The sequence below is a fragment of the Gopherus evgoodei genome, chromosome 8 (assembly GCF_007399415.2).
Source record: "Gopherus evgoodei ecotype Sinaloan lineage chromosome 8, rGopEvg1_v1.p, whole genome shotgun sequence".
Lineage (NCBI taxonomy): Eukaryota > Metazoa > Chordata > Testudines > Testudinidae > Gopherus > Gopherus evgoodei.
The window spans coordinates 7,092,408-7,105,890 of NC_044329.1; the positions used below are offsets into that span (position 1 = coordinate 7,092,408).

At 49.2% G+C, this 13,483-nt stretch overlaps 1 protein-coding gene across 4 annotated transcripts in view; it reads right to left on the reverse strand.

The window, feature by feature from the left end:
* Positions 1-13,134, reverse strand: part of SLC6A7 (solute carrier family 6 member 7) — a 32,600-nt gene extending 19,466 nt beyond the window's left edge. For 3 of the 4 annotated variants that reach the window (XR_004001518.1, XR_004001517.1, XM_030571742.1), the window contains exons 1-4: positions 12,734-13,134; positions 5,182-5,244; positions 3,298-3,481; positions 1,038-1,169 (exon numbers count right to left, since the gene is read on the reverse strand). Coding sequence is in view for 1 of the 4 variants with exons in the window: in XM_030571742.1 (XP_030427602.1) it covers positions 1,038-1,169; positions 3,298-3,481; positions 5,182-5,244; positions 12,734-12,766 (412 nt within the window). In the remaining 3 variants the exon portion in view is untranslated. The remainder of the gene's footprint in view (positions 1-1,037; positions 1,170-3,297; positions 3,482-5,181; positions 5,245-12,733) is intronic. The other variant, XR_004001519.1, reaches the window with a different exon arrangement.
* Positions 13,135-13,483: the final 349 nt, after the last annotated feature.

Sequence of the window (13,483 nt, forward strand, 5' to 3'; positions counted from 1 at the left end):
CATAAAGTGGTGACATAACATCATCGTAAGTTCTTTTCACTCAGACAAGGCCCTGTCAGCCTTCTCAAAAGCGTTCGTATGTTCTCTATGTTTGATATTTGAAGGTGTGGAGGGCGGCTGTCACAGACGTACAGTCTCTGTGGTAGACAACCAGTGAATATTTTTTTAAATTGCTGGCTTAAGCAGGGCTTTTCTCTAAATTGACATTAGCGGAGTATGACCTAACTCGAACCTGACTGGACCAAGGTGCATGGCCATGCAAGAACTGAAATTGAAGGAAGGATCTCTGGCACTGAGATGGGTTGACCGGACAACAAACATGAAAAATCAGGATGGGGTGGTGGGTAATACGAGCCTATTTAAGAAAAAGACCCAAAAATTGGGACTCTCCCTCTAAAAACGGGACATCTGGTCACTCTACACTGAGGTTGGGGTTTAATCATTAGCTAATAATTTGGTTTCAGTGTCAGAATATGTAAAGAGCTCCAAGTAATAGATTCAATTGACTTTGGGTAAGCTCGTTAGCTGGGCTTTATAATGAAATGGACAGTTACCTCCTTAGATGCTGCCTTAGGATTTATAAGGGTTGATTACTTGTTGCATTCATCAGATGATTTAACTAAATTATGATTTAATTACAATCCAATATTGAAAGGAACGTGTTGCTTTGCCCTTGATTTGATGGCTGCATTGCTTTATTCTTAGGTTAGTTTAATATTTGTAACAACAGCTTAGCTGTGGGGATGTCGTCTCGGTATTTCTTTTTGTGCAATAATTGCAATAAAATGTATCAAATTGACACTGAGTCTCATTTCTTTCTGGAAGTAACGTGGGTCCAGAGCCCTGGAGGACCTGGATGGATAGATACCAGCTAGTCAACCTAAAAGCCTGACGAGCTCCCCCTAATTAGCTTTTAGTTCTCACAGTTGCCTTAAAGATCAAAGGATGGTGATGCTAACATGTCTCACCGCCAGCCCTCTGCTATGAGGGCAGGAACAAGGAGGGAGGAGAGGGCAGGATTGGGGTTGGTCACGTACCTTTAAAGAGCGGGCTTATCTTCCAGACTGCAAGTGGCCCCAGGCTGGAGAACTGGCCTAGCGAGAGCTCCATGAAGAAGATGGGGATTCCACATATTGCCAGCATGATGAAGTAAGGAACAAGGAAAGCTCCTGTAGGAGACAAAAGGGCAGGGAGGGTGAGACTGGAGAGTTGGGGCTGTGCCAGGAGATCAATACAGTTTTATAAAGCTCCTGAAACCCCGAAGCATCAAAAAGTGCCCAGAGCCCAAGTCTGGAAGGTGAGGAGTACCCACAACTCACATTAAAGAGTCAGTGGGGGTTGAGATTGCCTAGGACTTCTCAGGATTTGGTCCTGTATATGTAGGGATCCCTCCCCCTGCCCCCACCACTGCAACACGGTCCTCTCTGCAGAAAAATGCTGCTCCAGTCAGGCTAAGCATCAGTTCTTAGGTCAAGGATTCAACGACTGGGAGAATTTCGGCAGGGAGAATGTGATTATTATCTGCTGGAGTATGGTCAGGACCCCAGGGTTAGCACCCCCCAAGTGTGAAAAGTTCCGGGAAAGTTACGGAGAGCAGTCATGGCCTTCATTTTACATCTCTTCTGCAAAGATGCCCCCTCCAACAGCAAGGCACCCCTCGGCGTCATGTTATCATGCTAGCTGGACGCTGACTCAGCAAGAAGCATGCTGCCTGCTGAATCATGACTCATAGACTCATAGACTCCAGGACTGGAAGGGACCTCGAGAGGTCATCGAGTCCAGTCCCCTGCCCTCATGGCAGGACCAAATACTGTCTAGACCATCCCCGATAGACATTTATCTAACCTACTATTAAATATCTCCAGAGATGGAGATTCCACAACTTCCCTAGGCAATTTATTCCGGTGTTTAACTACCCTGACAGTTAGGAACTTTTTCCTAATGTCCAACCTAAATCTCCCTTGCTGCAGTTTAAGCCCATTGCTTCTTGTTCTATCATTGGAGGCTAAGGTGAACAAGTTTTCTCCCTCCACCCTTTTAGATACCTGAAAACTGCTATCATGTCCCCTCTCAGTCTTCTCTTTTCCAAACTAAACAAACCCAATTCCTTCAGCCTTCCTTCATAGGTCATGTTCTCAACCACTTACTGCAGCATCCAGGAAATTTATTAGTGGTGCCCCAGGACCAGCTCTGACTCTGCTTAGCTTTGGGAATCTGGGGCAATGAGAGCTGAGCAAACCATGCATCAGGAATGGTTTATTTCCTGTCCTTGAATTCTCTGCAAACAGACAGTCAAATTCTCCAGTTTATTTACTATTCCAAATTACTAGCAAATATCTCTCTGGAATAATTCTTCATCTGCAGGCTGTTTGCAAATACCCTACTGTGAAGATATGTGGTGTTGTGCGGGATGGCCATATGATGATGTGACTGTTCCTGGAATGGATGACACATGTGACCAGACAAAAGCCTGAATTTCAGGAGTCAAGTTGGCAATTGGCACTGTTGGTTAGTTACTGCATTGCGAAGAGTGCATGATGTTTGAGGTTTCACCCGTATTCATGTTGGAGTAGCCTATTCACTGAGACATTTGCAGGGAGTGATTGCACAAAGGGCATGCCTAGATGATGCAGATTTGTTCCGTAAGTGAGATGAATACCCATGGGAAATGTTTGCCAGGATCTACAGAGGTCTGGAATGGACTAACAGCAAGATGAGGTGGCTACAGAGGCGGTACCAAAGACCAGGAGGGACTCATAGAGTTTAAGACTATCAAAGCTCAATCTGAATAGCAGGTCACTTGGGGTGCTGTATTGTCACAAACAGAGTGGGCGTTCCCAAGCATGCACTATATATCCTTCTAGGGCATCATCAGATGAAATCATCCTCAGTCCATGGTAAGCCACTCCTGTACTGAGATACCAAGCCTCACAGAAGTGGACTAGTCCACTGAGATAAATCCTAGGCTGTTTCTCCTGACTAGTCTGAAGAGAGACCCAGGCAGATGCAGAGAAACCATCTGAAAGCCAAGAATTTCCAAGTAACTGCAGATTCCCAACTAGGGTGACCAGACAGCAAATGTGGACAGGGGTGGGGGGTAATAGGAGCCTATATAAGAAAAAGACCCAAAAATCAGAACTGTCCCTATAAATTCGGGATATCTGGTCACCCTATTCCCAACCCTGAGAGGGGAGAAAGGAACATAAGTGAGGCTTTATTCCGACATGAATCCCTCTCATTAAGGGGATGGAAGTGGTGCAACCGAGCCCATTAAAGAGGGGATGATTGAGCATGTACCTCCCCCATTGGTGTAAGCTCTGTATGGAAACCGCCACACATTCCCCAACCCCACACAGTAGCCAATACAGGAGAGAAGGAAATCCAGCTTCCCGGTCCAGTTCCCTCTCTCTTCTGGGTACTCCATCTCCAGGTCCCCATCGCCTTGGTCGCTGGGGCTGATCAGCAGGTCTGGAATTATGGGCTGACCGGGAAAGAGGAGAAGGGGGAGGAGGGTAAGGGAGTTGGAGAGAGGTAGGCCAAGGACAAAGGAGAAAGAGAGAACGTATAAACGAGGGGAGAAGAACGTGCAGGCCAAGGCAGGAGGGAGGATGAAATGAGGGAAGAATGACAGAAAGGCAGAAAAGGTTTGTTGTGGAAAGGGAGAAGGTGGAAAGGGAAGAAGTATGAGAAACAGGGTTAGAATTCATGCTGCCGAGTCACCAAGACTTTAATCCCAAGGACAGGTCCCCTTAGAGCCCCCCATATGGTCAGTTCCCAGAGAGCAGGATGACACAAATGACTCCAGGAGACCCTTGGCTGTCAGTTCAGTGCAATCCCTTCTGCATTTCTTCCCACTCCTGGCCAAGCAAAGGAGTGCCATGGGGACTCTCCTTGGGTGGCCAGAACCCACCTCCCAAGCACTATCCTGCCTGCTTTTCCCAACCAGAAAATTCAGAGGTGATAAACCAAGAAGGGACAATGATGAACATCCTGCATAGCACAGGAGGACAGAATGAGAAGAATGGTCTCTGCATTGCCACAGACTGTGACATGCAGATTCCCCCCATGTGACAGCTGTGGGGAATCTGCTGGCGAAAAGTGGGGTTGACCCTGCTTACACCCCTTTGCTCTGTAGGACACTCCATGCTAAAAGTGTTGGATTTATTTTCCATGCTTTTGGCATTTCTGTTGGCTTGAGGTACAGTGCTTCAGTGATAACCACGTGCCTGGGGCCTAAGATCCCTTCCAGGCTCACAGAATCTGACCCCTGATTGGCAGAGTGCATGCTGCTATCACATGGCAGGATATTAACCTTTTCCTTTCCCTCCCAGGATCTCAAAGCTATGCCACAGCTCAGCAGGATTGTGGGGCAAATCTTAAAACACAGCTAGATTTGGATACGGCCCCAGATGTCTGGCTGTTTAGCTGGAGCTCACATTCTTTGATCTGGAAGTCTGGCTGGATATTTGGCTTTGCAATGAGCTATCCAACTCTTTCTGGTGAGACACACTTTCCGTAGCCAAAAAGAAGGCAGAGCCTTACTTGGCGGATTGGCTAGAACAGTGGTTTTCAACTGTTTCTCATTGGCAGACCTTTAAAAAAAATTGAATGGAGGTGCTGACCCCTTTGGCAATCTTAGACAAAATCTGCAGGCCCCCAGGGGTCTGTGGATCACAGGTTGAAAACCACTGGGCTAGAAGATTAAGACTAGTCCTTATTTTATCTGAAGTCATGCAACCGAATGACCCAACCTCCCTGACACACCATTGCACGATGAGATCTCTGTACTGGTATGTCCCCCAGCAAAGGCTCTCTGCCACCCGCAGGCACCACAGACCAAATGTCACAGGGCCAAAGCCCAGTGGCAGAATGAGGAGCTCTCAGCCTCTGCTTAGCTGCATGCTGAATATTCTAAGCCCCCAAGCTGCAGTGTGACTCGTTCTCTGACCAGTTCTGTGATGGCAACGAGTCAGCGGAGGGTGTAATGGGACCCCAGACAAACTTACTGGCCAATAGAAGACATGTAGGTCAATGGGATCACTTGTCCTAGTTCTATCCCTCCAACATTTGTATTAGGCTGTTACAAGAAAGACCCCATAAGGGTTTGGGAAACATCTGTATGAACAGCTGTCACATGGGGGGAATCTGCAGGAGGCACCTGGTCTGTAGTTTAGAACCCACCTGTTTTCTGCACAGGGATGGAGATGGCAGAAGACCCAGCTGCAGGTTAGAACCCCATCTGGTCTGCATTCCAAAAAAAAACAACAGACCAGCAAACAAATGGTGGCTGGAAAGCACAGTGCTGCCCCTGCCCCTGACCTCGCCAAACCCGCCCGGCACTCAGACAACAGCCCTCCCAGCAGGTGAAATGCTGATGAAGCCCCCCCCACCTTCGCCGCCTTCTTTTCCATTTCTCGCCCTCTCTTGCAGCTGCCCTTTCCTCTAGCGCAGTGGCTGAGCTACAGCTGCAAAGTTCCTGCTGCTCAGTTTCCATGGAGATGAGGAGTTGTTCAAATGGAGAAAGCATGTGTGATGTAGCCAACCTGATCATTAAACACAGACCTGCCTGGTATGGGTGGGTTTGCCCAGACGGTTATACACCTATATGCCTGCCTAACATGTACGTACATGCACACATCATGCACACACATCCACCTTGCATGCAACATGGCCTGCTAAACCCAGGGTTGTGAGTTCAGTCCTTGAAGGGGCCATTTAGGGATCTGGGGCAAAAATCTGTCCGGGGATTTGTCCTGCTTTGAGCAGGGGGTTGGACTAGATGACCTCCTGAGGTCCCTTCCCACCCTGAGATTCTATGCACACACACAGACCCTTGCGTCCCCCAATGCAAATACACACATATACAACATTGCCTTCTAGCACCCTTGGAAAAAATAGCAACCTAATACAAAGCAGCAGCATCCAGCAGTTTGGATAGAACTCTTCCAAAGTCTCAACAAAAAATCCAGCCTGAAGAATCTAGATTGAGACCAAAATAGCGTCACTAAAAGAAAAACACGATGATCATTGAAGACACCATTAAAAACTTACCAGTCTCTGCTGGAGGCCCCTATAACAATACAAGGGCTATATTAAAACCTCCAGAAAATCAAACTCAGGATTTCATGCAGCCCTGTTAGTACATCAGATGAGTGGTTTGAACACAGCACTGACCACATCAAGAAAGCCTTTCTGAAGCTGTTTAACTTAGCCCTCCAGTTCAGAGGCTTCCCTGAGGTATGGTCACAGACTAATTACCTCAATACACACAAGCAGAGGTGATGTTCACTCACAGAGGCACCTGGGTTTGCTGTAAGACCAACAAATTATTCTGTAACCTCCTTAATGAAAGATTTGACCACTAACAAAGTCATCCAGGAGGGTCAAGCTGGATTCCTCACTGAGAACCAACCCCCCTCGTCACCAGCCACATCCTTACCACCAGAGAGCACGTTCACAAATGTGAGGACTAGTAACTGGACAAGGGATCTGTCTGCTGTGTCGGTTTTTAACAAGCTTTGGTCTCAATCTGGAGCATAGGGCTGAATCTCAAATGGGAAGGAGTGCCACCATGTATGACACTGTTAAATCCATAGACCAATCATCAAACATAACTTAAAAGGAAATAGCCCAAGAAACAGAAGCCTTCACGCAAGAAAAGGGAGCAAAACAAGCATGACACCTCAGGCTGACCTTTTCCATCATGAATGATCTTGGAACTCCCACCAAACACCTCCGTGGCATGCAGGTGATCTGCTAGCACCTCTGCACAACAGTCGCCAAAGGCATTCACATGACAGCTGCCACCAAGCTAAGCCTGACTCTTGCCCAATCCAAAATCAGGGACTGCACAGCAGAAGTGGAAGCCAGGGGAAAGCAAAGCATAGCTGGGCCCCGCCAGTGAGCAGTGACTGCGACCAACCTGGGATGGAGATGAACTCTCTACTGTCATACACAAAATGCCAGGGAGTGGGAGAAAGATATTCCCTCAAATTACTGGAAATAAGAAGTGCATTAGAAAACAATACGAAAAACTATGCCTAAGAATGCAGACACTGGGCAGAGCTGGCATCAGGGGACAAAGCAACCTGCCACCAGGTCAAGGAAGACAAATGGTCCTAGGGGTTCAAATTCCCACAACCCTGTGAAGCTCCATCCAGGGCAGATTGTACCTAGTTGGAACAGAGGCAACACTTGTATTATGCACTATTAGTGAAATTCAATAGTGACACTAAATCTGCGCTGTCTGGGGAAAGCTGGGCTTCCTCAAATGTTGGACCCGTTTCACACAGGGCCCTTTCGGGAGTTGTAGGGCCCAACGGTGCACAGCACAGGGGCATGGGTTTGCATCTATGAGTGCATGGCCCAAAGGAGCGCTGAGGGGGCTGGGGAGTGCGGCGGAACCTGATCCTGCATCACAGAGAGTGCTGCTACCAAATGACACTAGCCTCACAGAAGGAGTGAAGCCAGAGGATTTGCACCAAAGCCACTGAAATCAATGGCGGGGCTCCCATTGATATATGGGCACTGAATCAAGCCCTAACGAAAGCGCCTGTAGCGAAGAACCTTGTGGACATACAGCAGTGATGATTAAGACACTCTTGCCTCAGAAATGCCCATTCTCTGCCCAGGCCCAGCCTCTTTCTTACCCTGGCACCTGTGAGTAGGGCATGCAGAAGGGCTCTAGATTTCTCTCTGCTCTGTGCAGAGGGCTATGCCGCAGGCATAGCCTTCCTCACAGCTTGTGCATCCTCCATTCGCTCTTGTGCTGGATAGAGCGCAGCTGCCTTGCATGTGGGCTGTGAAATACAAGCAGAATGGACACTGACTAGCAATGCCCTGGGGAGGCTTTAAAACAAGACTTGAGTGTAAGAGAGGGATCGGGACTAGACCAAACCCCACATCCCAGCCCTCTCTGAACTTCCTGGGACCCACCCCAATCCCATGACTCCATAACAGGGCAAACCCAATCCTCAGCTCTGGCTGGGAATTTTGGGCCCATCTCCAGCAAAACCCAACTCAGACCTTTATGGAAACACTGTTAAGGAAAATCAGGTATAAAATCCATCGAGCATGAGAGATGTCTTGTTTTCTGTTCCACCTCAACTTCTGTCCATTTCAGGAAAAGACCTTAAACTCCCAACTCATGGATGGAAACTGGACCAAATCAGAGGGCAAAGCTCTTGAACTATCTGACATGTGACCCCAAAGCCAACACAGTGTAAAACCTCCCAGCAATTGTACTTGGAGGAAACGTGATTTAAGAGACAACAAGTGTTCAAAGGTTCTAGGTGACACTGAACACAAAGGATTGTGGAAAGGTTAAAAGGCCTGATCCTGTTATCCTCTTGCCATTGAGTTCCATGAGAGTTTTGCCAGGATGGGGCCCAAAACATTCTGTAGCAAAACAGCATGAATAATGGGAAAAGCAATCCTGGAGACATATGTTTCCGTTTGAGCTGGTATTTCAGGAACTAAATGTGTCCCTGAATCAAAGTTAAAATGGATCTCTATCAGCCGCAGAGATGGCTCATACAGAGACTTTGGAAGGGTAGGAAAAACCTGCCTATATGAACTTTTAATGGATCTGGCAGTCACTTTGTCAGCCAAAGCGCGAGAGGGAAGAGCCCAACATAAGCTGGACCCTGCACTGAAACATCAGAGGGAGGTGGGGGAAACGTAGAAAAACATCCTATATTGCGCTGGGCAGCATAAAGGAAAAAGTGAACTAGGCAGAGACTTGCAGTGTGCAGAGAATCATGGGTAAGGAGTGATTTTACTTTAGCTCTCTGAACAGATATATACTACACAGATTATTCCAGGGAAAACCTGTGGCAGGAGGTCAGACTAGAAGATCACAATGGTTCCTCTTGTCTGGGAATTCATGAAGCCAGGCTCAATTACAGATTAGAGCAGGAGTTCTCAAACCTTTTCATGGTGTGGTCTACATTTGTGGAGAAAGTGGATAAGGAAAAATTATTTACTTATTCCCATAATACAAGAACTAGGGGTCACCAAATGAAATTAATAGGCAGCAGGTTTAAAACAAATAAAAGGAAGTTCTTCTTCACACAGCGCACAGTCAACTTGTGGAACTCCTTGCTTGAGGAGGTTGTGAAGGCTGGGACTATAACAGGGTTTAAAAGAGAACTGGATAAATTCATGGTGGTTAAGTCCATAAATGGCTATTAGCCAGGATGGGTAAGGAATGGTGTCCCTGGCCTCTGTTTGTCAGAGGATGGAGATGGATGACAGGAGAGAGATCACTTGATCATTGCCTGTTAGGTTCACTCCCTTTGGGGCACCTGGCATTGGCCACTGTCGGTAGACAGGATACTGGGCTAGATGGACCTTTGGTCTGACCCGGTACGGCCATTCTTATGTTCTTATTTCAATAGTGAGATGATCTCCTAAATCCCTCCCTTCCCGTTCACTACAGGGCATCCCCACCTCCCATTCCCAATCCTACAATATCCCTTCGGTAGCTACAGGACAGTAACACCTAAATGTCTGTCCAGCTGTCTTTTAATGTGGATTGGCAGATAAAAATAAAGAGGAGCCTGAACCGTGTGACTAGCTCATGGAGGATCGGTCCATCAAGGGCTATTAGCTGAAATAGTCATGGACGCAATACCGTGCTACGGATATTCCTAAACCTCTGATTGCCAGAAGCTGGGAGTGGACAACCAGGGATGGGTCACTTGATAACTGCCTTGTTCTGTTCCCTCTGAAGCATTTGGCACTAGCCACTGTCAGAAATAAGATACTGGACAAGATGGTTTGACCCAGTATGGCCACTCTTACATTCTTAGCTAGGTCACTGCAGACCATCGGTGGTCGACAGAGCACAGTGTGAGAACCTACATGCAAGGCTGTGAATGACACCTGTGGGATGGAACAGTAACGGCAGTACTGTACCTGTAAAGAGAGAGAGAGAGAGGTGTGGAAAGAGTGTTTGTACCTCATTCATTTACAGAGAGGGAGGATTTAATTTTCAGGAGATTGAACTGTCATTATTTGAGACAAAATCACTGAAGAACTGATTATATATATTGAACAATAAACGAGCCTTCCACAAGCGCAGCAAGCGATGACCAAAGCAGCCAAGACTGGTGGAGCGCGCATATGTCTTGGTTTTACTAGGGAAGTCCTGGTTTTTCATAACATGTCCCGGCGTCTTAGGAACTTCTTTCATGGTACTTGAAATGTCCCACCTTTTTCGGTTCAGCCATCAGGCTTTTAAGAACTATGGAATATGTGATCAAGACCAAGTTGGAATTCAGTCTAGCAGGAAGAGTCGGGTGGCATGACACCCAAAGGAGAGAAGGGAGAAGTAGAGCAGGCGTTCCCGACACTTGTAATGTGTTTTGTGATATGCTCAGACAGGTACTACGGTGAGTGCTATGCTAGCAGGAGAAGCCCCAGCCCACACTTCTTAATGAGGCACGCTCTTCTTTTTCAAATGAGCATTGGGGGTCTGGCAGAAGATCAGGGAGCAGGGAGCCATGGCAGAGAGAAGGGCTTGGTGCAGATAGAAAAGCACCATGCATGCCAGAGAAGAAACAGAGTGGTGGAGAAGAGAGAGAGCCAGGAAGCAAGAGGAAGAGGGTTGGCAGGAGAGACAGAGTCTGCGAAAGCAGGGCCTGAAAGCAGAAGTTTAATAGTTGGTTCCAAGGCTTTGAGTTCCAAAGGGGCTGGAGAGGGAGCTGAATGCACAGCGCCCAGGGGATGAAAGACCCCCTCAGGACCCTCTGAACTCCCACCTTATGTAAAGGAAACTCCCTGCATGAAACCCAATGTAGCCAGGCATTAGTTTTCTGTCTTGTCTGAGAGCAAAGGGAGGGATGGGTGGGAAAGTGCCCCAGTCACATTAGCTCCGTTGTTTGCCCCCCCCCCGGGAGTCAGGGGAGGAGAGGAGATCTGAGGGGAAAAGGGAAGTTCCTGGGGGATTGGAAGGCCTCTGAGAAAGGAGGTGCCTCAGTAAGGGGCCACGTGAGCTGAGGTGGGATTTGAAAGATGAGATGGGGTGAGACAATGCCCACTTTATTTGAAACTATTCTGTGAAGAGCCCCTCAGCATTCTCTGTGTCTCGTCAGTTGGATTAATTTAAAGAGTCCCACAGGTTTCCCTTCAGGTCTCCAGATGTTCCCTGCACAACCTGGGAATGGCAAAGAAACCAGCAGACTGGCTGAAATGCTCTCCACGGTCCAGGGGCAGCAACTTCCATTAAAGCCAGAGTGGGAGAGCTCGCCGGGGCAGAAAGAAGGCGCCACAGGGTGGTAAACCTGCATCTGGCTGTCCATGAGGCTTCAGGGCATGGGCAGGGTCACTGCTGAACCTGACAGGAATGTGCCAAAGGGCTGTGAATGGACGTCTCCCTTTCCTATGGGGTGGGCAGGGGGAATTTCACCTCAGATGCCAGACTCTCATCTGGGGCAAATGGAACATTTGTGCCCTTTTGTGGCCCTGACGCTGTCTGGGAGGGGAACTCCAGTTCCAAGAACTAGCCCAGGGGTGGGGGGGGAGGAAAGTCTCTTTATCAGCAGGAAGTCCAGCTGCTGGAAACTGAGGCCAAGTGCAGGGGAGCTGGCTGGGACATGCCAGGGAGAGGACCAGTGCCATGTACCCACATCCACCCCACCCTCATTGAGCAGTCTGAGGGGGTCACAGGAACCTATTCTCATGCTGGCAGGGCCAGGCTCAGGGGAAGAGATGCCCTCCCATCCCTGATACACCAATGCATTTCTTTTAAATACATTCCCTGCCACCTCACAACAGACATAACCTCCCCACACACCCTTCCTAGCCACCCCCCATGCCGCAGGGTGGTAACTCCTCCAAGCAGTTTAGAGCTCCCTTAGGCAGGGGAGAGGCCTCGTCATTCACCCCAGAGCGCTCCATCTCAGGAGCGCTTGGGAACCTTCGGAGAGCTGCAGTTTTACAGGGGTCCGTTACTTTTTCTGTCCAAAGTGGAGAAGCCACAAAGGGTAGAAGCAAGGGGAGGGGCCAAGAGAAGGAGGAGGAGCCAAAGGAGCCAGAGAGAGAAGAGATGGGATTCTGGAGAGGATGAAACTGCTTCCTGTCCGCTGGCCAGTCTGCTGATCCCAACAAACCTTGAGCACCCACGGCTCCCAAAAGATATCTCAGGCCCTACTCCCTCCCCAGAGCACCTGCGCCCACCCCACGTCTGCTGCACCTGTCCCACCTGGGGTGTGATGCCAGGCGTGCGAACCACACAACACCCCGAGGAACAGCGTGTTCCACCTGAGTGCCCACCCCCGCCCGCCCGCCCAGACACAACATGAATCATCCTGACGGAAACACCTGCTCGCTAGGAAAAGCATCTCGACAGCGAGGCTGGCGGGCGGACGCGGGACCAGCCAATTAACTGCGCAGCGCCGGGCGTCGATGTTTACTGAACTTGCTAATTAAAGAGAGCGAGAAGAGCTCGTTACGAAATGCCAGCCACCCACCTGCTTAATCTGCTACTCAGCCAGCTTTGGCTCCCAGGATCAGAAATCTCTGCTCTGCCCATTTGCAACGAATGACCGTTAATAAGTACATGAAACAACCTCCTTACCCCAGGGGGAGAGGAGATGGAGGATGGGGAGGCTGTACATTAGTCCCCTTGACCTGCCTGGTTTGCATTAAAAAGGCATCCCCATGCTGGTCAGCCCCCTCCTCTCCTTCCTTGGCATCTCATTCTGTGTGGTTACAAATTGCTGCTTCCTACCTCCCGGAGATGGTGCTCCTGGACCTTCTTCATCCTGAAGTCCTGTTGCTATGCTTCCCCTGCCTCTCCGCACGCTGACACCTTCGCTCGCCCCGGAGACCGTCTCTACGGTGATGGGGAGGGAGGAAAGGAGAATCCGAAAAAGAAAAGGAAGAATCCCACTTATCGCTCTCCGGCTCTCTCTTCCTCAGCTGGGTGTTCCTGGCAGAGACAGAAGAGATGTTAACCCTGTCGGGAATGAGACAGAATGAGAGAGGGATGCCGGGCAGGCAGGCTGAAACCAGCAGGGCTGGCACACGGGTTTGCTCTGAGTTGGAAATTGCTGGGTGGGGAGCAGCAAGTGGGAAGAGGATGGATTCCAGCAGGCTGCAGATGGGCTATCAATCAAAAGGGTTTCTGCCATGTGCGGGGTCCGTGGGCTGAGTCCTACTTCAGGCAAACAATGAGTTCCAATGAGGGGAACCCAGGGACCGGAGAGCCTCAGTAACCCCATGAGGGAATGCTCATTGGGTGGGAATTAGGAGGAGACCAGGGCTGCATCACATGTGGAATGAGTGTGCTGGATCTCATTGTGGTCCCTACTGGATATTTATCCCAGTCCTGGATCCGGTTGGCAATTTGCCAATGCTGGCCACCAATGCCCGGGAGTAGCCTGGGTTGGAGCAGCAGGCCCTGTCACAGGTGAGGTTTGAGGTGCACGAGCTGTGGGGTGGACTGGAATAGCCAGGCACAGTGAGACAGGGCTGAAGT